Here is a 23,584-nt window from a genome sequence, read left to right as displayed (position 1 = left end):
GACGATGCGTCTCCACTTCCTTTCCCTGTACAAAAATGAAGCCAAAATATCCTGGTTACTGGCGCTGTCATATAGAGCCAGAGTCTGTGCAGTAGCTATTGGGAAGTTGGGCTGGGGTATGCAGCTCCTACTCATACACCTGTCTGACCTAATCGCAAGCTCACTGATCGTCACATGCAGCTGTTAATCATGACATCACACCCCCTTTTGTAGCATCATATAACTAATTTAAAAAAAACATTTCGAGAAAAGAACACTTGAGCATGTATTACTGTGATAAAAACAACCTAAAATTACAGAAACCATCTTTGAAAAATGTTTTTTGATGTGTATTTTGATATTTTAGTTTGGCCCCTGTCCGATTCGTCAACATGGAGAGGGCGGGGTTTATGACCTGTACTGCAGCCAGCGGGCAATACAGATATTTTGGCTTCACTTTTGAGGAGCTGTCATGTCATTCATCTTTATATGCTGTTTACAGTTCCACAGTGTATCAATACATGCTATGTTTGGATTGCTTGTTGTCAACTGGCAGGTGATTTATTGGCCTTGTTAATAATGTTTATTAATCTGTTCTGGTTTCTTTTTAGTAAGTCAAAAAGTGTTTTACTGAAGATCCACACTTAGAGTTTTGTACAGCCCACCGGTAGTAATTAAAAGCCTGACTTTTATCATGCATCACTGATAAAAGACCTTTGATGAAACATCTCATTTTGAGTTTTCTTTTTCCATTACTTCACTTAAACAGAGGTTTTTTTCAGCGATCAAGCGATCATGTTTTTTCATACCTGCTTTCAAACCTCCTTGTTTGGTTCGACAGTTTTCACGGAACATTGTGTTTTTGTACCTTTTGTCCATCATTTCACAGGCCCCCCACCCTTCCCCCTAAACCACAGAAAATGCGGAAGCCTAGGCCGCGATCCGTGTATAACCATAAGCTGTTTAATGGCAATATGGAGACCTTCATCAAGGTACCTCTGGTGGTGGTGTATGACTGAGCGGCCCCTGTGGCGCAGGAGGGGAAGGCAGCTAGAGCCTTTGCTCTCATTCTCTTCCTCACTTTGGCCTTCTGTTCCTCCCTCTTCCAGCTGCCCTTGATCACAATATAACGCCTCTGTTTAACCTCTAATCCTCCTCCTCCCTTCCGTGGTTCTGCTGGTGCAGACAGAGCGGCAGTCAGCTGTCTCTTTATTCCCCTCCAAAACAATTTGCCATCTCTGGCTTTATTTCTAAATCCAGTCACTCTTTAGACAACTGAGAGGCAGGAGACAGCAGTGGATCTGCTTTGTCCCTCACTGCACCCGACCCTTTACTGCATCTCTGTAGCTTTCCTATCGCCGGTCCCTGTGCTTAGCCTTCTTTAACCTCCAGAGGGGTCATTTGTCATCTGAGCTTTTCTAACTCTGTGCTTCTCTGCCCTCTCTTCCTCTGCTACTCTGTGCTTTGCGGCTTTCTGTCCCAGAGGAAGAAGGAATGCCCGTACCCGCATTCAGGTACCTGTGTTAATGGAGAGTATAGGTCAGGGCACAAGGGCACTAAAACTTTCAGACTGATAACAGAAATATACTGGCTACTGCTTGGGCTAAACTTGCATGCTGCTATTTTCATAACTGTTTTTAACTCTGTGACATCAGGTTATTGATAACAGTTGCTTGTGTTGTGGATGTTTTGTTTGTTTAACACTGCTCATGAGATTAGCCTAATAAAATGTTTATGAGGCATTAGGATGTTTATGAGGCATTAGGTTTGTAATCAAAGGAAGCATTAGACTTCTCCTGTTTTGCATATCTTTAATTAAAGTGAATTAGAACGGGATTAGTTATTGTATGTATTGATAAGAGAATACTGCATGTTTAATTCCTTATTGAGACATTGTGTAGTTAGTAATGATGCTGTGTTAATGGTACACAAAACACTAGGTGTTGCTTACTCTTTTAGTTATGTATTCTTTTATGCTATAATTTCTCTTGCCCTGTCTGTATTTATGTATCTTTTGCATCATTTTATTTCAGGATTCAGGTCAACCGATCCCACTTGTTGTTGAAAGCTGTATCAGATACATCAATCTATATGGTGAGACTCACTTTATGTTACTGTGATTTCTGCGTGAGAGTGAAAGGGCAGGAAAAAGAAAGCAAACCATGAAGTCCTTTGAAAACTCCTTCAGCCTCATAAGAAGTGACAGCAGCTATTGGACGAGCCAATCTATTTCCACAAATAGCCGCAGGTACAGAGACTGACCTGCTCCGCACTACACCTCCAGTCTCTGAGGCGCTCAGCTGCCTGCCAGTGATTTGACAAGCTCATAACAATAGATCACACACGGAGAGTTTTCAAAGTCCCATTGGTCTTGGTTTCGTCAGTTCAGCCAACCACCCCAACCCTCTGTATAACTCCTCCCTGTCTACCTTCACATCTGTCTTCAGCTCATTGCTGTAGCCTGCAGGCCTTTCCCCTGGATCTGGACCTAATGAAACTCCAGAAAACTGATTAGGAGCCCTCTAACTGAAACCATATGCTGCAGCCTCACTGAGGGGCCCTCTCATGGAAAAATACGCATCTCCCTTTATGACTAGATTACATTTCCTGCTCTGTGTTATGTGTTTCCAATGGACTTTCGTGAAGCTGGCACTGGGGTGTGGAGATAATGGTGGCTAGCGTAACTCTGAATCTCCAAATTCTGGGTTGTATTTCTTTCAGGCTTGCAGCAGCAGGGCATATTCCGCGTGCCAGGATCACAGGTGGAAGTCAATGACATTAAGAACTCATTTGAGAGAGGTGAGTCAAAGACAGATGGTGTTATATTTCCCTTTGTTAAAGGTGTGTAGGATATAGGGGCATATATTGGCAGAAATGGAATATAGTAAGTATGTTTTCTTTAGTGTATTATCACCTGTTGTAGTCTTTTTGTTACTTTTGGATGAGCACTTTGTATCTACATATGGAGCCAGTCCTCGTGTTTCTACAGTAGCACAGAAGGGACAAACCAAACGCGGGCTCTAGATAGGGACATTCATGTTTTCGCGATGGCCCCTTCACAGCGAGCCAGAAGGCATCTGAAAAAGACAAATTTTTAATGTGAAACTGCTTTATTTTACAGTGTTTTTACCAGTTTAAATCAGCATGTTCATTTGTTTTGGAGAGGAGGAGATCTCCTGCTCAAAACCTCCTTAACGTCTGGATCTTGAGTTATCAGAGAAAATATGTGAGCACACATTAGCAGGTGCTTGGCTAGTGGCCTGTCTGCGATGAGCCAACCAGTGTTGGAAAAAGATTGATTTGTATCATGAAACTGCTTTATTCAGTGTTTTACCAGTTTCAATCACCCAGCCTGTTTGTTATGGAGAGAAAGAGACTTGCAGATAATTTGTCCCATGGTAAAAACCTCCTGAACAGTGAACACTGAAGGAATCCTACCCGGGAGTTCACGCTTGGCACATGGGAGAAGTTTCAGCTGGCTGCAGTCTGCAATCCTCACAGCTAGATGCCGCTAGATCCTACACACTGTTCCTTTAAATGCGATGAACTCATCAAATGTCACCACTAAAAGCACATGTTTTTCTTTATCAGGTGAGGATCCCTTGATTGATGATCAGAATGAGCATGACATCAACTCAGTGGCAGGGGTGCTGAAGCTGTACTTCAGAGGACTGGAGAACCCCCTCTTCCCAAAGGAGCGCTTCCTGGACTTCATCTCTACCATCAGTGAGTCACGCACAACACACCATATTCAAATCCACTGCAGCTGTGAGTGGACTGGTTGAATAGAAAAGAGGAAACATAGCTCGCAGTTTCGTATAAACTCAGCTCTACTGTGGAGGAGAAAGGCATGTGGCGCAGCACATGGAAGCAATCTTAACAGCAGGGCTGATATTTAACAGAAAGCCAGTAGGAAGAGGAGAGTGTGGGCCACATCAGTCTGCCGTGTGCGAGATCACCACAGAATCATTTCCCCTGCTGTTTCTACAGTAATAGTTTGATCACTCAGTGTGCCTTACGGGTCTGGTGAAAGGCAGGAGGGGGGCATCTATTAAAGTGTCAAATAACAGTTTTCAGAATCTCCTCTCCTTTTGCTTTTGCTCCCTTTGATCAATTCTCTTTTTGCCAGGGTCTGGTATGTGTTATAATTCAGTGGGCAGTGTTGTTAAAAGCTGATGCCAACGTATATAAATGTTTATTAGCAATATTTGTCTTGTTTATTGAATTGTAAATCACTGTTGTTATACTTTTATGTCTCTGTCCTTTGTGTTTCAGAGCTGGAGTCTGGAGCTGAGAGAGCGCATCACATTCAGCAGATCATTGTGACTCTTTCTCGCACCATCATAATCGTCATGAGATACCTCTTTGCTTTTCTCAATCAGTGAGTTTGCACCGCTATCTTCACTGAAGATATTTTAAGCCACAGGTCTTGGTGTACACAGACGAGCATGAAGATGAGTTTATTTTTTGTACAGACAACAGTGATGTCATTTGATATTAAACTTAAAGATATACTATACAGTTTTTTTGCAGATTCAAACATAAGTAATCCCTCTCAATCATCACTTACGACCCACTAGAAGAGTGAGGTGGTGTATTTTTCTGCAGAGACTGTGCCCTGGGCGTGTACCCCCACAGTCGTCAGGTGTGGTCACAGCTTTAAAATAAATAAGCAGTGTCCGCCCAAGAGACACAGCACCAAAAAATCCCACAAATATAGCGAAGTGAAACACCAAACGAGAGCGAATCTGGGGTTAGCTTTTACTTCAGTCCTTCTTACACACAGATCACGCTATAAGGCCGCTATGAAGTTCCTTCTTTACGCCTCCATGCATTTTTACACAGAATCAAATGACAGTGGCATCATTCCGCTCCAGTGTGTGATTATACACTGTATCTGTGCATTGCAGAATCAAAAGAGGCATGATGGACATAAAAGTAACACACCAGCATCAGCCTCGAGTGTGACATATAATATATGCGCTGACATCACTTTCTAAACAACAACAATGGCATTAACGTGTCGATAACAATCATTTACCATACCTGTTATATGGCAGCTGATCTGATGCTCTGCTCAGAGGGTAAGGAGCTCCCTGACCTCATTTTTTTCCCAATTCCTGGACATTTACGGCCACTGTTCTTCTTCGTTGAGTTAGCTGCTAATTGCTAATTGCTAATTGCTACTTTTTAAATCTCCTGTGGTGGGTTACACGTATTACGCATTGCCAAAATGTCACACCCGTGCCACCCACGATTCCGTCCTGCAGACTGTCCTGTTTATATGGACACAATTTCGGGGCTGTTACTACCTCCCGTGGCGTATTAAAGGGTATACATCATACTTTATGTACAGCACAGTGAGGCAGCATAACAGCGCTATTCCCGCCTTGAACAGGCAGTGTAGAAGGGGCTTTTGACTTTTGCTGGTGAGTATATTTACAGAAAGAAACCAACAATCCTGCATAAACCTTTAATTTTACTTGTAAATGTAATTCTACTGGGGAGAATCCATGCTGAAGAAACAGAATAGCTACAGTCAGGTGAAAAGACAGGATCCAAAAATATAAATGAAAAAAAAAACACCTGCTGTTTATTGCTACATCAGTCTGCAGCATTTTAGGAGTTATTTATGTGCTCGGAAACTCATGCCTCGCTGAAGTAGTATACCTGTTCTCTTATAATGGATGTTATTAATGTGCCTTTTACCGGGTTTGCCTGCAGAACAAAGAGTTTGATTTCATAGCCCAGGTTTTACTCTGCTCTTTTTTTTTTTTACCCCCTTCAATGTTGGAGCTGTTCCAGCTGTGGTTTTACTACACAGCCTCAGCTTGTTGATAATGTGCAAGGGCTGATTATGACTTCCTCTTGCAGCACTGAATGATCTGGTTACCCAGAGTGGGTTGTGGCATGTGCTGGCTGAGTCGGTTTGTTTAAGGAGGTTGGCTAATCAGAGTGCTTTTTAAGCAAATGTCTGACTAAGCTATGCAATGAGGCACGTAATACTGTATGTCAAAACTTGAATTCACTCGAAGCCAGACTGTGACTCTGTTAAGATGTGTCTGCGTCATACTGTTGGTCATTTCCAGACGGTATGGAGTTGATCACTTGAAGCAGCTATAATATTTTTTTTTTTTCAGATATACATTTTTCTAACAATGGACCACATGACTACTTGTATGTTGCTTTGTTTTTCCAGCCAACAACTTGTCTCTTCTGGTCACTCTTGTTTTCGGCTGCAGCAGGCAGCAATTTTCAGTGTAAGAGCTCTAAAAGCCAGTGTGCACAGCGTGCCCAGCAATAAACAACAAATTTAGCAAGTAGCTGGTGATTACAGTAGAGCATTTAGCAGCTAAAGAGTCAGATATTTCCCTCGGGAGTTAGTGGAGACCAAAGACAGAGCTAAAATGAGATATTCTGAGATACTGACCAGAAACATGACTCCAAATGAATGCTAATGTTGCTCCTCGTCTGCTGGATGTATAAAGATGCTGTTTGCACACACACATTTGTCATTTCAGCTTTGAAGAAGATAATATGTCAGTACTGGATTCACAGCTTGTGGCCAAAACTCATTTATGTAGGTTTAGCAGTGTAATAACCAGTCTAACGATATATGACATCATTTATAATTCAAAGTAAACAAAAAGATGAGGTCTTCAAAAGTATGCTTTCATGATACCACATGTTAAAAGCAATACTATTAACATCATCACATGTTGGTATGTTTTTAGGGACTATACTTTTTAAGTACCAACACTATGTGCAGTTTAATTGTATCAAAGTTTAAAATTTGGTATCATGGCAACATTACAAAAGGGTAACCCAAGCACAAAATACAGAACAGTAATGTCGCCTTATCTCTCCCAATTTGATCGGCGGGTCTTTTAATACAGACTACCACCAGACAACAACTTAATCGATACAAACAGTATTTATGTTGTTATCTGATGTTGTTAAGGTTGTTTCCATCATTAAACTCACGATGCCCCCCTGTCCTGCCCCTCAGTCTCTCCCAGTACAGTGATGAGAACATGATGGATCCATACAATCTGGCAATCTGCTTTGGTCCGACCCTGATGCCAATCCCAGACGGACAGGATCCTGTAGCGTGCCAGGCACATGTTAATGAGGTCATCAAGACTATCATCATCCACAATGAACTCATCTTTCCCAATCAGCGTGAGCTGGACGGCCCGGTGTATGAAAAGTGCATGACTGGGGGGGAGGAGTACTGGTGAGTATCGTCAGTGAATACATGAACAGTTATGTTGAGACTACAGTCCAAAGCTGTGTTATTTTATATTATGTTCATGAAACTAGTATTTGTTGTGGTCTACTCTATATAGTGTTGAGTTTCTCTGTCCATTTGCTCCCACAGTGACAGCCCACATAGTGAACCAGGAACTATTGACGAAGCTGACAATGGAACTGAGCCACACACCAGTGATGAAGGTCAGTACATCTTAGTTGTCATTTTTCATCTATTATTTATGGAGGGGCTTTGCTATTACACAGGTTTGTCCCCAGGGATGGCAGTGTTGGTCTGTTTGTCAGTCTGGTCCAGACTGAAATACCTCAACAACGATTGGATGGCTTGCCATAAAATTTGGTGCAGACATTCATCATGCCCAAAGGATGAATCATTCTCACACTGGTGATCCTTTGACTTTACCTGTAGTGCCACCAGCATGTTGACATTTGTGGTTTTGAGTGAAATGTCCTGACAACAGTTGAATGGACTGCCAAGAAAATTGGTAGATATTCATGTTTCCCTCAGGATATGTTTGTGATTTCCTGACTTTCCATCAAATGCCAGAATCAGGTCAGAATTTCAATTTGTCCAATGCTCTGCTTTGTTACCAAATACCTAAAAAACTAGCAACATAACTAATAGTCTCTGTAGCTGCACATTGTGTTTAGTGTTAAGTTACAATTGTTAGCGTGCTAACTAGGGGTATAAATCACCAGTTTCATCAGTTTACGATATTATATTGATTCTTTGGACCTTTCTGGAAGAAATGTTTTCATTTTAACCCAAACCAAACTTCTCCAAACAGCCATGAAACAAGATCATTTAACACTTGTATCAAAAGCTCAGTAATAACAACAGCAACAATAACAACTTTGTCAGAAACAAAGCAGTTATTTTTTGCTAGTCACACATTATTAGCTTAAGTATATTTATATTGCATTAGCCTAGTGGCTAGCAGACTTTTTCCCCACTACTTGTACCTTAAAAAATGACATGTAACAGTATTATTTTTCTTACTCACTGTGGGTTTAAGTCACTGCATCTCCTGACAGAAATGCACGTTTGAATTTCAGCCTACGTGCATGTTTTTTCAGTCGAAAATTGTTAAAAGTCGCTAATACCAAGAGTTGCTAATAGTACTGTGTGAAGTGAGAAGTTAATAGGATGAAATGCCCGTCCAGGTACGCAACGTTACGTCTTGTTTTATCTTTTTTTTAAGATTTTTTTTTTGGGGGCATTTTCAGCCTTTAATGGATAGGACAGACAAGTGTGAAGGGGGGAGAGAGAGGGAGTGACATGCAGCAAAGGGCCACAGGCTGGAGTCAAACCCGGGCCGCTGCAGCAACAGCCTTGTACATGGGGCGCCTACTCTACCACTAAGCCACCGACGCCCCACGTCTTGTTTTATCTTGTTTATGTTCGGCATGTGTTCTGTCTGTTGACCTGTATTTTCTCCGAAATCCTGCTTGCCATCTGCCGCCCGCTATTTGATGGAGAAACAGACTTTCAAAATAAAAGCGTGCCCTGAAGATGACAGTATGGATCAATGTTTTCACTTTGCATCGTTGACATTGGATCGTTGATCGCTTAATTGATATATTGATCCAGATGGCCAAAAATACTGATTTATCTATACATGTCTGTTTTGAATGTTTGAAACTTCAATACTCATTTATCACATTATCGACGCACCGCTACCAGCTATGCTTTCTCGCTCAAACTTTGTTGACTACCGCCACTTTGCTGCTCTCTGCTACTCACTAAGATAAGAAAAATTATTATTGTCATGTTATAGCCTTGTCATATTTATCTTGTAATCAAAAATTTTAACTCAATTGCCATAAATATCGCTATTTTTTTCAAGTTATTGTATCAAAGTTGGAAATTCCAGTATCATGGCAACACTAATGCATACACAGAAACCAAAGATGATGAACTTGACATGTTACCTTCTAAACATTAGCATGTTGGTATGCTGACCCCAACATTTAGCTCAGAGCACCACTGTGCTTGCATACAGCCTCATAAAACCACTAGCATGGCTCTTTATCTTATTTGTTCATGCAGCCCATTCTCCTGATTTGTTATGTTTGTAGCCATATAAACTGTCAGTCTCGACTGTGTGCACTGTAGTTATTATCAGAGCTAGAGGGGATATGTTACCATTATTTCTTCTGTACAGCACACTTTTAGACATGTTACCATTTGATGTTGACTTTAAATACTGACTATTGAAAATCAAAGACAAGTCACATCTTGGCAAGCGGGACATGAATTTCACATGAGAAATATGTGATGTGATTTTAGGAGTCTTGGCGGATAAGAAAGCTGTGCAGACTGACCTTTTTTATTAAGTGCTTTTGACTGAGGGGTGAGTGAGGTTTGCACTGCAACAGCTTATGATTGCAGAGGCTTATGTGATGTTTGAAGCTGAAGGCAAGTTGAGTAAACAGTGTTGGCATGCAGCACTGCCTCTTTGATCTGTCTTTCTCTGTGTTTGTGTGTGTGTGTGAGTGAGTCTCCCTCCTCTCTCTCTCCCCCTCCCTCCCCCTGCTCCCCTGCTCGCTCTTTGTTCAGTGTTAGTCAGCAATTCTCCCGAGACTTTCTCCTTTGTGCAGTATTTCCCCAATTCTCCTCTGAGCTTTGAATGCATAACTGGGCCAGGCACAAAAGCCAAAACACGAGTAATACACAGAATAATATCTCCTGTGCTGTCTGTGAAGAGTCATTGAACAGGTCTGTGAAGTATGGAGTGTGCGAGGTCAGAGAAGGGTAACCCTGTCTTTTAGCTCCATTTATGTGCTGTTGGCTGCGCGTGTAATGACTGCTGACCCTTTCTTTCTGTTTTTGCTCTTAGTTTAAGAAGACAACAAAGCCTGATTGCCTGCTGTAGGCTCAGCTCCTGCTGGCCTTAATGCTGAGAGAATCTTATGTGACATTATGGGCTCTGCTGTTGCACTGTGGTGTCTGTACTCGGTTCAGTTGGTGCCCTTTGTCAGCAGTTCAGTTTTCATGGGTGACGTTGGTGTCATATTTAGAGCCAAGCAACCACTGTGTACAGTTTCTGTTGTCATTACTTTGGAACTGAAACCAAATTTGGATAAAGCTGTTTTTCATCTTTATTCACTCACAACTATGTCATGTCTTTGCACCCTTTGGGAAGGTTTTTCCAAATAAAACCAATCAGAGGGGTGCAGAACTGGGGGTTCTCTTGGTGAGAGCTGATTGCTGTAACCATACAGTTAACTCTGACTGACCCCTGCTGGCTGGCATGTTGAAATACACTGCAGACAGGCAAATTCATTCTATTATATCAGCTTTGTTGTGATCTAAAATAGTTTCCATACAAGTAAATAGTAGTGGCTGCCTGTCACGCAATAATTTGTTCACTACTTATTGGAAACACACATTTGTTGTATTTCGTCTTTGTTACTCTGTAGTATGTCTGAGTGGTTTACAATGTAAACTGAGGCATCACGTACTGAATCATAGCAATAATGTTAATGCAGTAAAGATTGAATCAGAAGCACATAATCCAAGATCTCTTGATTTTTTTCCTTATTTTCTTATTTTGCATATATATTGTACATAACAAGATCCAGCATTGTGACTTATGTTGTTGATTACAGACATGTTTGAGTCTATTAAGCAGTTGATTAAGCCTTTTGTTGATGTCTATTAATGTTTTCAGAGGTGGAACAGATCGAGGCCATCGCTAAGTTTGACTACGTGGGACGCACTCCCAGGGAGCTGTCCTTCAAAAAGGGAGCGTCCCTGCTTCTGTACCACCGAGCGTCTGAAGACTGGTGGGAGGGCCGCCACAATGGCGTGGATGGCCTTATCCCCCATCAGTACATTGTAGTCCAAGACCTGTAAGTGACAGCAGAATATGTCCTGGTAGCTGTTGTTTATTGTGTGTCATGTAATTCTCTCACTTACATTTCAAACTGTCATCAGTGAAGCTGACAACATCACACTAAACTGTTGGGTTGGACAAAGTTACTCTTAATTTTCCTTTAAAAATGTTATCACTGAAGGTGTACATGCATGTGCGTCTGCTCTTTCAGGGATGATGCTTTCTCAGACAACCTCAGCCAGAAAGCAGATAGTGAAGCGAGCAGTGGACCATTGCTGGATGATAAGGGTTCATCCAAGAATGATGCTCCGTCACCATGTGAACAGTCACCAGATTACAACTTTGGAGGAGTCATGGGGAGGTGGATACAATACAAACAGCACTTTTCTTCGTTTAAAAGTTCTCTTGAGTGTTATTGAGGAGTTATCCTGTTTGACTGTTGGTCTGATCTGATCTCTCTACGAAGGGTGAGGCTACGGTCAGATGGAGCTGCAATCCCACGTCGCCGCAGCGGTACGGACACCCACAGCCCAACCAGAGTGGCAGACACTCCGCCGCGCGCTGCAGCCTGTCCCAGCAGCCCCCACAAGGTATCCATTAGTAAGGGTCGCATGGAGAGCCCAGAAAAGAGGCGACTTGGCACCTTTGGCAGTGCAGGAAGCATCAACTACCCAGACAGGAAGACCTATCCTGAAGGCCACCCTCTGAGACCAGTGCCGGGGGCCACTCGTCACAGTAGCCTCGGGGATCACAAATCACTGGAGACTGAAGCACTGGCTGAGGTAAGGTGGAAAAATCAAGGTAGAGGCAGTGGAAAAATGATACCAGTTGTTTATATGTGTCTGTTTGGTGGCTCTGTGGTCGCAGCAGCACACACGTCAGGCAAATATAGCATTTGAAAGGATCTGGAAGGGTTGATAGAACAGGGCCAGACCCCCCGATGTAGCTGTCAATCTGAGAGCAGCAGCTGGGACCTGGAGTAAATGTCAGGGCCAGACTGCAGCTGGGTGATAGACACCTCAAGGACACAGAGGCCTGGAACTGAACAACAAGCTAGCGAGCACTCAGTGTTCAGCACCAAATTGTCCCTTTCAGCTAATGGCTGCAGCCATCAGATCCAAACATGATCAAAACATCAAATGTACGGCATACACTTTGGAAGGACGGTACACCTGGAAATCAAAAATACATATTTTTCCTCTTACCTGTATTGCTATTTATTAATCTACATTAATTTGGTGTGAGTTGCTGTGTGTTGGAGATATCAGCCGTAGAGATGTCTGCCTTCTCTGGAATATAATGGAACTAGATGACACTTAGCATGGTGATATAGTGGGCAGTTGTAGATCTGTACAAAGAAAATAGTTCCCACATGAAACTGCTCACAACAAGGTCTGTGGATTATCTTGAGTAACCGCGTCATGATTTCTGGAAAGAGACATCGCTGTTGACTTCTTCAAATGTTTTTTTTGGCACTTTGAGCAAAACAAGCTGAGTGCCATCTGGTTCCATTATATTGGAGAGAAGGCAGACATCTCTACGGCTCATATCTCCAGCACGCAACAGCTGACACCAAAACAATCTAGACTGATAAAAATCGTGGGTAAGAGGAAAAATATGTTTTTGTGATCTTGGTCATTTTAACTTTAGCTTGAACTGAGTTCTGATGGGTCATTCTGTTGTTTTGTAATGTGTTGCAATTTTGCAAACCATACTGCTATCACCGCGGGGTGAGCCTGTCCCAGCTGGAGCTGGAGCTCTGGGGGGCTGGGGAGCCAATTGAAAGCCAAGTGGTGCCTGTAAATGTAGGAAACTGAGGGGAAAATGGTCTGCATTATTGTTGAATTACAGTTACAAGGCTGTCACTCACAATCACATAAGTATGGCCCTTTAACTGTCATTTTTAAAACTCATGTCTCTCTGACCTGGCTGTTATTTTTAACTGTTCTGTCTTCCTCATTATTATCCCTCCTCTACCAGGACATAGAAAAGACTATGACCACAGCGCTTCATGAGCTCCGTGAACTGGAGCGACAGAACACAGTTAAGCAGGCTCCCGACGTGGTCTTGGACACCCTGGAGCCCATGAAGAACCCAGTTAGCTCCGAGCCCGGCAGCCCTCTGCACACCATTATGATTCGTGACCCGGATGCAGCCATGCGCCGCAGCAGCAGCTCCACCTCTGAGATGATGACCACCTTCAAACCGGCTCTCTCTGCCCGGCTGGCTGGGGCTCAGCTACGCCCCCCACCCATGAGGCCGGTGCGCCCTCCTCCTAACCAGCACCGCTCGAGCAGCTCCAGCTCTTCAGGGGTCGGCAGCCCTGCCGTAACTCCCACTGAGAAGATGTTTCCTAGTAACAGTACGGCTGCTGGTTCTAATATGAATGCGTCCAGTGATGCTGGAGATAAATCTGGTACCATGTAGCAAAGGTTGAATCCGCTAGGTGGGAAGGTTGTTCAGCTTCCCAAGTCAGGGGAAAGCTGATGGAAATGAGTGCTGATGTGTGAAAAGCAGATATGGATATTTTCATCTCTGTTTTCTGCCTGACTTAATTCATATAATTCAGGAAGCTCTTGAAGCGAGCCTACAATACGTTACCATGGTGATAAAGCGGCGGAAGAAGCTGTAGAGGTGTGATAGCGTAACCCTCAACTCTCTTTGAAACTTGATTTAACTAAAGGAAATGTGTATAAGAATACACGTGTTTCAGTTTTACCTCAGTTTCAACAAGAAAATCTGTGGCCATGTTCTCGTTTCAGAGATACAGTGAATGCAAGTGAAGCAATACTTGTGTGACATTTCGTATTTCTACCCAACACACGCTGTCCAGCTGATGTTTCAGTCACATCTGCTGATGTGCGTGAAACACCTCACCTGGACAGGTGCAAACATTCAGGCTAAAATACCATGTTTGGTTGCCGGGTAGGTCGCAGGCCTTACGGCTGTAGATACACACTTACTTGAAGTCGCCATGCTTTCTGTTTGTACTATAATACAGTGGATGTTCAGCAAAGTACAGTAACAACTTAGTGACATTATATACTTCTGCATGTAGGGTTTGGAGGAAATAAGGAAAAGTAAAAACTTGCATCAATAAGAGATTTTTAATGGTGCGCGATTTTCTCATATGGTCATTGTAAGCATAATCTAACAGTTTGAAACCTAATTTAATGGAGAAAAAAAGTTTCAGATATCAAAATATTTGATGAAGTAAAACATGGGGATGTTACAGTGTTTTATTTTAAATCTGCCATGTGTGTGGTACCGTCCACTACTAAAGATAAAAGCATCCTGGCATGAAGATGATCCCTAAAGTCTGAGACATACTAATCAGAACTTATCCTTCATCATGTACGGGGCAGACTTAACATGTCTGCCTCCATGTTATTTTCTGTGTCCTGTATATGAAATGCAGAAAACTAATACGTCAACTAATGTGGGAAAACCTGTGGTAAACCTGTACATAATATATAGCTAGTAATTTTTTAAGTGTTAATCTTGTACAGGCTAATACAAAAAAGGCAACGGGTCAGCTGCGAATGGCACTTAGAGTAAAGAAATCACCTTTTTTTTCCTTCAGTAAACTCCAAACATACTCTTTAACGGTATAAAATAGAGTTCAAATCTTGTACTGTGTGCTTAGAATGCAGTTTGTAATTGTACTGTAGAAAACGGATCGCTGTTGAACGAACAACAGAGGCCCGAAAAACCTAAACTTTTGCCTCTCCATGTCTAATTCGGGCGATTTTATTATTGCATAAGACACGTGGAAAAGTACCCTGTGATGGTTCCTCTTTAAAATTTAAAATCTGATACACACCCAGAGGAACCTGCGAAGTAGATGTTGTGACATGCAGTTATCACAGCTATCACAGTTTCCTTCCTTCCTTCCTGCCTTCTTCTCGCCCTTGCTGACAGATGCAGTTTTGCTCTGACTGTTTCTTTCGTTGGGAGAAATCTAAATCGAGAACATTTCAGTGTTTATATCTACTGTACCTCTTGTCATTCTGGCAGCTCTAGTCCAGAGACCTTGTTACCCGCATCCCAAAGAGCCTGCTCTCTTCTGCATGTTTTGCGCTGTAATGTCTGACTCATACTCTGCGGCAGTTAAACGATGGCTGTATGTGGTGCCTTGCCTTGGTAAAACGCACAAATTGACTCAATATTGGATGTTTGATTTTTTTACTTTAAATAAACAGGCCTTAATATTAATGGGGTTTGGGAATGATTAATAAAGCTGCTTGTTGCAGTTGCTAAAATAGAGGGGAAACAATAATGCTTGATTGAGTAAAATAAAGTTACATAGCATGTGAACCAGGCTCTGATCCCACTGTCAACTCTGCAGTCAGTCTGTACATTATGCAGTGTCACTGAGATACATGAATATTTGCTTGTTGTCAATGGATTGATTCTTAAGAGCAGAGAGCTCCTACAGCCAGAAAAAGACAATACAGCATTTAAAGTCAGTGCACTCACACCCTCTGCTGGTTCCTGCTGGTATTGCCTCTTCCTGTTACAAACCAGTGGACACCATCACCTTTACATGGGCATTATGATCTGGAGCTAATATAACAATCACTAAGCTCATTTATATAAGTCTATACGTCTGTACTGGTTACAGTTTTGCACCTGTTGAAATCTATGAAGATACAAAAAAAAAAAGTGTATACGAAGAAAGCACACAATTTCAAAAGGTGAAATGATCATCGTTATATTTAACTAGACTGTTGTGTTTTTTATTTATAGACACTTGTGTAAGTGGAGCAGAAAATTTGAGTGCCTTTTGCGCACAACATCAATTTTTATTAGACTTTTATATTTACTTTTTTTTTTTTTTTACTGTAATATGTTGTCTATTAGTTGTCATGTTTATTATAAACTGAGGTTGCTTTTTTTATCTTTACTTTCAATTGCTACTTGTCAAACCACCACAAGGAATACATGGTGTAAAGATACTCCTGTCATGACCTACAGAAGAATCATCATTAAAAATGCTTGTTTGTGTTTGGGGTGATCGCTGATGAATAGGAGTTATAGAAACTACTGTAAACGCGATCTGCTGGTGAAGTTCAGTAGAATCATCTCAGAATATTTCTCTTTTTTTTTTTTTGTTTTCCGTGTGAACTGCCTGTGCTGTGGTTGAGCTGTGACTTGCCATTTAGCTCCTTCCCTTCATTGCAGTATTGTTGGAAACCACAGGACTGATACAAACCCTCTTCTTGCAGAGGTTGTAAGGCACCTGGTGCGCTGTCCTTCCCCCTACATGTGATGTTACACAGACATTTTCTCTCCTGGAATGTATGCTGAAATGGGTAACACTGATCGTCTGCTGACGTGAGAGGACAAAAGAGGACATCACAGTAAGAGAGCAGACTGTCATGTTGTGAGGACCGTGAGTGTGAGTTGCTGTCACACTGTTTACCTTCTCTTTAATTGTTTGTCTAGTGATGCTGTTTGTTGATGAGTGTCTGGTTGGTTGAAACCCTGTGATGTAATGTACACCATACCACTGACTGGATGTTGAAAACCCCTGCATCCAAATAAAACCATTATTGCTCTGTGATCTGGATGTTGTGACTGAGTTGTTTTTGATTTGTAGTGTTACAAGAGGGGTCTGGAATCCAGTAGATTTAAAAGTGAATGACATCATAGAAATTTAAAAGTTAACAGATACTGTAATGGACGCATTTTTTTCTGTTAAGCCCCTGAAAACCTGGTGTAAAAGTATTTCTTTGAAACATTAAATATTAATTATTAAAGGGACAGTTCATACCAAAAACAAAAATACATATTTTTCCTCTTACCTGTAGTGATATTTATTAATCTAGATTGTTTTGGTGTGAGTTGCAGAGTGTTGGAGATATCAGCTGTAAAGATGTCTGCCTTCTCTCCAGTATAATAGAACTAGATGGCACTCAGCTTGTGGTGCTCAAAGTGCCACAAAAATACATTTTAAAAACTTAACAGCAATGTCTCTTTCCACAAATCATGACCCAGTAACTCAAGATTATCCACAGATATTGTTGTGAGAAGATTTATGTTGGAACTATTTTCTTTCTACCCTACTACACCTGCCAACCATATTACCACACAAAAGGAAGCGTGTATCTTACTGCTAGCTCACCTAGTACTACTTAGCTAGCTAACCTTACAATTCAGCCAAGGAGGACGCCACTGATGACATCTTGCGCTGTCACGTGCCTCTTGTCCTTGAGTAAATGGTGATACATGGTTGGTGGGTGTACTTTGGTAGATAGAAAATAGTTCCTACATGAAACTGCTCACAACAAGGTCTGTGGATTATCTTGAGTAACTGGCGCATGATCTCTGGAAAGAGACATTACTGTTGAGTTTTTCAGATGTATGTTTTTGCCACTTTGAGCACCACAAGCAGAGTGTCATCTAGATCCATTATATTCAAGAGAAAGCAGATATCTCTATAGATATCTCCAACACTCTGCAACTCACACCAAAACAATCCAGACTGATAAATAGCACTACAGGTAAGAGGAAAAATATGTGTTTTTGACTTTTGGGTGGACTGTCCCTTTTAAATAAGCAACCATTAAATAAAGGTTTGCAAAAAAAAAAAAAAAAACATACTTGCAGTAGTTATTAGAAAGCTGTGTTTACCCTTGTAAACAATTGGTTAGATGTGAGCTGATCAGAGAAAAACAGGCATTAGCAAATGCAAAATGAACTGGCTCAAAATCACAAGAATAACTTTAATGGTGTGTGTATCAGAGTCTGTAGTTCATGCTGTTGCCACATGATGGAGAAACTGCAGCAGAGAAAGTGTTTGATAAACACGAGGGCTACATGTAGAGCGTATAGTCAGCACTCCGTTGATTACCCTTTCAGGATTAGGGGTGAGCGTTGTAGTGATGTTTTGCATAAATTAGATGATTACATCTCCCTTTGAAATTGACTTTCTAGTCCATTGGTCAGAGAGTGTTACACCACCAGCTCACGCCGACAGAGCATCAACAAAATTCAATTTGTTCCACCTGACAAACCTCTGTTCAACAAGAACATGTCAAACAAGCAACTGTGTTCACAGTTTTCATTAGTCTGGAAGGTATACCACTTATTAGCAAGTAATGATCTGCTGGAAGTGTACTTTTAAAGAGTTCTGTGTTTAGGTGAGCAGAACTAACTCTTTAAGTTGCAAAATAAAGCTCGATGTCTTAAAGGTCCAGTGTGTTGGGTTTAGGGGCATGTGGTAGCTGAGGTTGCAGAACTGAAACTTTCTTGTGTACCAAGCTTGTAGGAGAACTACGGTGCCGAAGCGAAAATGTGAATGGCCCCCTAAAGCAGGGGCGTAAATAGAGACAGTGTAGTTGCACTGGGGCCTGGAAGGTGGGAGGCCCATAGATAAAGTGGGCCCTCCAACAAGGTGCTGGGTGGAGAATGGGCCCTAATGTGACTCCTACCTTAAAATATGCCTGTGTTCAAAGAAGAACTGTCAATGAATTAAAACCATTTGTTATATGTATGCAGGGCGGCACGGTGGTGTGGTGGTTAGCACTGTCGCCTCACAGCAAGAAGGTTCCTGGTTCAATCCCGGGTGTGGGAGCCCTTCTGTGTGGAGCCTGCATGTTCTCCCCCTGTCAGCATGGGTCTTCTCTGGGTACTCCAGCTTGCTCTCACAGTCAATAGTGTGTGTTGATGTCATCCTATGTCAAGTCTCCGATCATGTGACGAGACAATATGTGCATGATAGGACCCAACATAATAACATGCACGTGCTTCCTGATGCCACTGCCCTCGAACCAACGTTAGGTTTTGTCTGTTCTAAACTACTTTAGAAACAACATGGCCGTCTCCATGGAGTGGGACCCTATCTGTAGATATAAACAGCTCATCCCACTGTTCTTAGTCTCAGGTGATTATAAACTAATGAAAACATAGCTATGAAAAAATAAAATAAAATAAAAAATATCCCCCTACATCCTACACACTGGACCTTTAAGGCTGTGTTGAGGTCATATCTTTAATTTTTCTTTTTTTTTAATTTAACCTTTATTTATCCAGGAAGTCCCATTGAGACTGAAAATTTCTTTTACAAGAGAGACCTGGCCAAGGTAGCAGCCAGTCTAAACACATTTAAAATCCACAAAATCCACAATAAAACAACTATTCAAACATAGTGGCCTCTCAAGAAAAACAAGCACATGTCTCTGTCACCACATTCTTTATGATGCCCTTAAATTCATCACTGGATATAAGTGTTCATAGTTTTAGATCTTTTTGAAGATTGCTCTATGTCCAAGGTGCAGAGTAGGAAAATGTAGTTTTCTCCACATCTGTTAAAAGCCAGGTGACATTAAAAAGCAACCACCTGGAGGAGCGTTGCTGGTAACTACCAGAGCGGACACACACAACAGGGTGCAGAGGGAGGCCCGAAGTTTGCCCAATATTGCTCTATAGATAAAAATATACCAGTGCTGTTGTCTGTGGGTGGTCAATGACGTCCAGCCAACCGAATCATAAAGAATGCAGTGATGAGTAAATGGCTTTGCATTTGTAATTAAATGTAGAGATGCATGGTACACTGAAAATGGAGGAGGCTGAATGTATATACAGTATGTCACTGTAATCAATCCAAGACAGAAAGGTAGCTTTCACAAGTTTTTTCTCAGCACTGAAAGTTAAACAAGATTTATTTCTAAAAGGAAAACCAATCTTCACTTTAAGCTTCCTAACGAGAGCAGCAATATGTACATTAAATGAAAGCTTGTTACCTATTCATATACCCGAGGTACAGTACTTGTATGAGGACACACTTTCAATGGATTTACCGTCAGACGTGAAGATGCTAAAATCATTGAACAACTGTGAGCAAGCTTTTGAAGAGACTATAAACTTCATTAATAAATCAGTAAGGAGTCATTTCAGTTTCTCAGATATAACTTTAAGTCATAATCATTATTGAATATTACATTAACTACGACAGGAGATTTGAGAAGGAAGGAAATACCATTGTCTATAAAAAAAGTACTTAAGATGATGGAAGAAAAAACTGCACTTATTATAGAAAGAAAACACAGACATTGATATGTCTGCTTTGAGAGTGACATGTATTCAGTATCACTTTATATAATCATCACATCAAGCATCCTCTTGAATCCCATTGTTTGGTGAATATGTTGCATAATAAACAAGTGATTTTTCCCCTTTCTCATCCAAAAACAACAAACACAGTGGCACACGTCTGCTGACCTGAGGCTCTATAAGACCTGAGCTCAACACGCAGGACATACATATGTGTTTTCACTTTTATCCATGGAGAAGTGGGTTTAGTTCAAAGATAAACCACCAAGTGATCTTATAAATTATTTAAATTATTTGGAAAGAAAAGGAACCAACAAACACAACCACAGCTACATCAGCTGGCATGGAAATATACGCCTCTCTAGAATGAGGTATGCCTCATCAATGAAGAACAGATGCTGCAGCTGCTTTGAAAAATAAGTTGCATAAGCCCTCTCCAGTGGCCTAATTTGGCATGTCTTCCATTATGATTAATACGCAAATAAGAGGAAACTCGTAATTAGTGCATACTAATCTTTTTGTAAGCGTCACAGCAGAACAAAATTATCATAACTTCTTATTTCAACCTTCACCTTCTCTGCCTTCAGCTTAGCAACATCAAAATAATTAACTGTGAAGCAGTTACACTCTTCCATTAAAACCCCTCTGGGCTTGTTGGTGAGCGGTAGATCATTCATTTTCATAATCTGAATAAAACAACACGGACAAATGGAATTCACGTTTCATTTATTTCAAGTGTTTCCATGTGAAGTGCATTATTTCATAATAAACATATGTAGCCGGAGGTTGTCTCCCTCCTTGCCACTATTCGGCACTGTGTTTGCTTTCCAACCACCGTGATTGCGGGGCGGGGCCATGCGCACCGTTATATTCAGGCGTGAGGCCGCGCCCCGTCCTCTCTTCCGCTCCTCGCTTGCTCCCGTGGTGGATGTGGCGTGGCGTGTCAGCGTTGTTTGGCGTGCAGCGTTTGTTTGGTGCAGCCGTCCCGTGTTTGTGACCGCCGTCGAGGCACACAAATCTTCTCTACCCCGGTAAGCATCTGCGGTCTTCTCCTTTTGCTCTGTATGTGCGTAATGCGCAGTTTGGTCACACGCTCTCCACTCCTTGCAGCGCAGCTGACTGCTTGGTCCGGGGGAGGCGGGAGTGGCTCGCTGGAGCCTCGCTGTGTTCAGCTACTGGTCCGCTCTGGTATGTTGTCCGCACGTTGTCTGCCTGTTCATTTTCAACTGTTGCTTGGCTCCCTGCTGATCACTCTCTTGTGCGTAATTCTCAGGCCGTGTGTGTTTAAAGCTGCGTCCTGTGAGGCTCGCATTCGCTGGTTGTTTATGTTCGCTGTGCATGCCTGGCACCCCTGGTATGTAATAATTTGGTTTCTTAAGTTAGTTTCAATTCATTTAATTAATTTACTAAATATTAGGTTTTGTTTCTGTTTCTTTTTTTTAGTGGCCTGTAACTCTGGCCATCACTGACCATCATTCCTGGAGCTGCGTTGCTGTTTTGGTTTTCATGTTCTAATTCTGTTTTGGTTATTCTGTTTTGGCTTTTCTGGTTTTGGTTCTTTTCTTTCTTTTTCTCTTCATTTTGGTGTTTGGTTTCCTGTGTAAAATTTGTTTGGTTTTTTTGTATTGGTTTGCTGTGGGGCGGACTACGCTTTGGCCCGACGCGGCTGGTTGCCGCTTGGACCTACTGACTGAGGTCCCATTGATTGAAGGGCTGTGCTGGGGCCTACATGATTGCCCCTGCCACCAACCATGATCTCTTTATTTTAAACCTGGTGTTAATTTGTTTCATTCGTGTTTCTTTGGTGGTTCTTTTCAATTAACTCAGTAATTTTCTCTTTATCTTTTTGGGTTATTAATTGTGATAAATTGATTTAATTATTCATATTTTCTTGTATTGGATTTCAGTTGGGTTAAATTAGGTTCATTAAATTACGGTTCTTTTGTAATTTTTGTTAGTCCACACCAATTTGTTTAATCCTTGGGCATGTTTTATTAATCCTTGTTTTCTTTTTTTTTTTTTTTGTTCAGGTGCTGGTGGCTGACGGCGGCAGTTTGACCCCTGGTGGTGGTGCATTCTTCACAAACCCCCTCCCTTTTTTGTGGTGTGTGTGTGTGTGTGTGCAGTGTCACGGGTAGTTTATTTGGAGGATCCCTTCTCCCTTTTGGTTTCTGCCGCATGGTAAGCCTCAGCCCTGACCTTATTCCCCTCCCCTGTCCAAGTGCCTATTTTATATTATGTGTGGTGTGTGACATATTGCTTCTTTTCTTTTGTATAATTTAGTTTAATAAAGTTTGTTTGTTTTTAAAATTACAAACCGTCTCGCCCCAGTGTTTTACGAATCTGTGTGACCTGATCTAGTTAAAATCTTAGTCTAGTATTTCCTGGGGTGCAATTCCCCAGGTGGCGTTGTCGGACACCTGGATCTTGATACTGATATTTAAACACCCCCCCCCCCCCCCCCCGTCAGTGTTGGGTAAGGGTTACTTTAAAAGTAATCAAAGTATGTTACTGCGTTACTTTTTAAAAAAGTAATCAGTTACTTTACTGCGTTACTCCCTGAGTAAAGTAACTCAATTACTTTAAAAGTGCTTCCAACGTTACTCCATGAGAAAAGTAACTCAAGCACTTTTAAAGTACTTTTGAGTATTCTACATTTCCTATTGGGCAATGGACCACAGGGCGCTAAGCCTACATTTTTTTTGTCTCCAAAATTAAAGTTATGGACCACTTGCCCTTCACTGAGATCCAATTCTCCCATCACAGCCGTCACTTTGACCAGTAGAAACACAGAACGATCTGCTGCCCTAGACAACTGTATGACAACAACACCCCAGCGTTTTTAATATTTCCTCTAGGGATGTTACCACACAGAGTAAAAGGGTGAAATGATCGTGTGAAACAGCAGAGCCACTTTGTCAAGCAAACAATGGTACATCCTCACGGTCGGACATAAAGTAATAACATTAACAAATAGCAGCGGGGCTTTTACTCACCACAACTGCAGAGGCTCCCAGCTTCATTTGAAACAAACTACAATATAGATGGTCTGTTATTTATTAATCCCTCTGTGTGTTTATATATTTACTTTTTATCCGCTCTGTTGTCTTTATAAAGCTAACATATTGCACCATCATTTCAAACTCAACACTTGTTTCAAATTAAAAGCCCCTTATAACCTCAGCTAGAGAATCCTTCCATTTTCTAAATAGGCTTTTATTCTGAAACATTTGTCAGAACTTCCTGTGGAAGATACAGTAACTTGACAGTTTACGTGTGGTGCTTCAAATGTAGCTCCTGCCATCTGCTGACGCTTTTAGGTGACTACAACAACATGTCGGCTGGCACATGAACAGACACACAGTAACTCAAATAATAGTGAAAGTGATAAAAATAGGACAAGAATAACCCGATGACATCACACACGCCGTGAAAGA

At 41.6% G+C, this 23,584-nt stretch overlaps 2 protein-coding genes across 4 annotated transcripts in view; both read left to right on the top strand.

Moving 5' to 3' along the window:
* srgap3 (SLIT-ROBO Rho GTPase activating protein 3) overlaps positions 1–16,656 on the top strand; it is an 85,897-nt gene extending 69,241 nt beyond the window's left edge. Inside the window, exons 12-22 of one of the 2 annotated variants that reach the window (XM_033626677.2) lie at positions 1,463–1,493; positions 2,013–2,073; positions 2,701–2,778; positions 3,571–3,705; positions 4,255–4,360; positions 6,989–7,216; positions 7,361–7,434; positions 10,926–11,106; positions 11,302–11,451; positions 11,557–11,872; positions 13,071–16,656. In XM_033626677.2, the coding sequence (XP_033482568.1) occupies positions 1,463–1,493; positions 2,013–2,073; positions 2,701–2,778; positions 3,571–3,705; positions 4,255–4,360; positions 6,989–7,216; positions 7,361–7,434; positions 10,926–11,106; positions 11,302–11,451; positions 11,557–11,872; positions 13,071–13,517 (1,807 nt within the window). In that variant the 3' untranslated portion in view covers positions 13,518–16,656. Of the gene's footprint in view, positions 1–868; positions 972–1,462; positions 1,494–2,012; positions 2,074–2,700; positions 2,779–3,570; positions 3,706–4,254; positions 4,361–6,988; positions 7,217–7,360; positions 7,435–10,925; positions 11,107–11,301; positions 11,452–11,556; positions 11,873–13,070 lie in introns of both variants that reach the window. The other variant, XM_033626676.2, reaches the window with a different exon arrangement.
* Positions 16,657–20,986: 4,330 nt separating this feature from the next.
* Positions 20,987–22,569, top strand: LOC144464661 (uncharacterized). 2 transcript variants are annotated; one of them, XM_078172391.1, is made up of 4 exons: positions 20,987–21,178; positions 21,258–21,335; positions 21,421–21,501; positions 22,178–22,569. In XM_078172391.1, exons 1-4 carry the CDS (start codon positions 21,003–21,005, stop codon positions 22,203–22,205), a joined length of 363 nt encoding a protein of 120 aa, XP_078028517.1. In that variant the 5' UTR covers positions 20,987–21,002; the 3' UTR covers positions 22,206–22,569. The 2 variants fall into 2 exon arrangements, with proteins under 2 accessions (XP_078028517.1, XP_078028518.1); XM_078172392.1 differs by having other exon boundaries at positions 21,591–22,484.
* Positions 22,570–23,584: the final 1,015 nt, after the last annotated feature.

Source organism: Epinephelus lanceolatus, chromosome 1 (genome assembly GCF_041903045.1).
Source record: "Epinephelus lanceolatus isolate andai-2023 chromosome 1, ASM4190304v1, whole genome shotgun sequence".
NCBI classification, from domain to species: Eukaryota; Metazoa; Chordata; class Actinopteri; order Perciformes; family Serranidae; genus Epinephelus; species Epinephelus lanceolatus.
Note: the sequence above shows the minus strand (reverse complement) of the source record. Positions and strands in the feature narration are given on the sequence as shown.

Excerpts from the sequence above, each read along its gene's own strand:
- LOC144464661 (XM_078172391.1), top strand. The coding sequence starts at position 21,003 with ATGCGCACCGTTATATTCAGGCGTGAGGCCGCGCCCCGTCCTCTCTTC. Across the intron at positions 21,336-21,420 it reads TCAGCTACTGGTCCGCTCTG|GCCGTGTGTGTTTAAAGCTG; the intron begins GTATGTTGTCCG and ends CGTAATTCTCAG. Across the intron at positions 21,502-22,177 it reads GTGCATGCCTGGCACCCCTG|GTGCTGGTGGCTGACGGCGG; the intron begins GTATGTAATAAT and ends TTTTTTGTTCAG.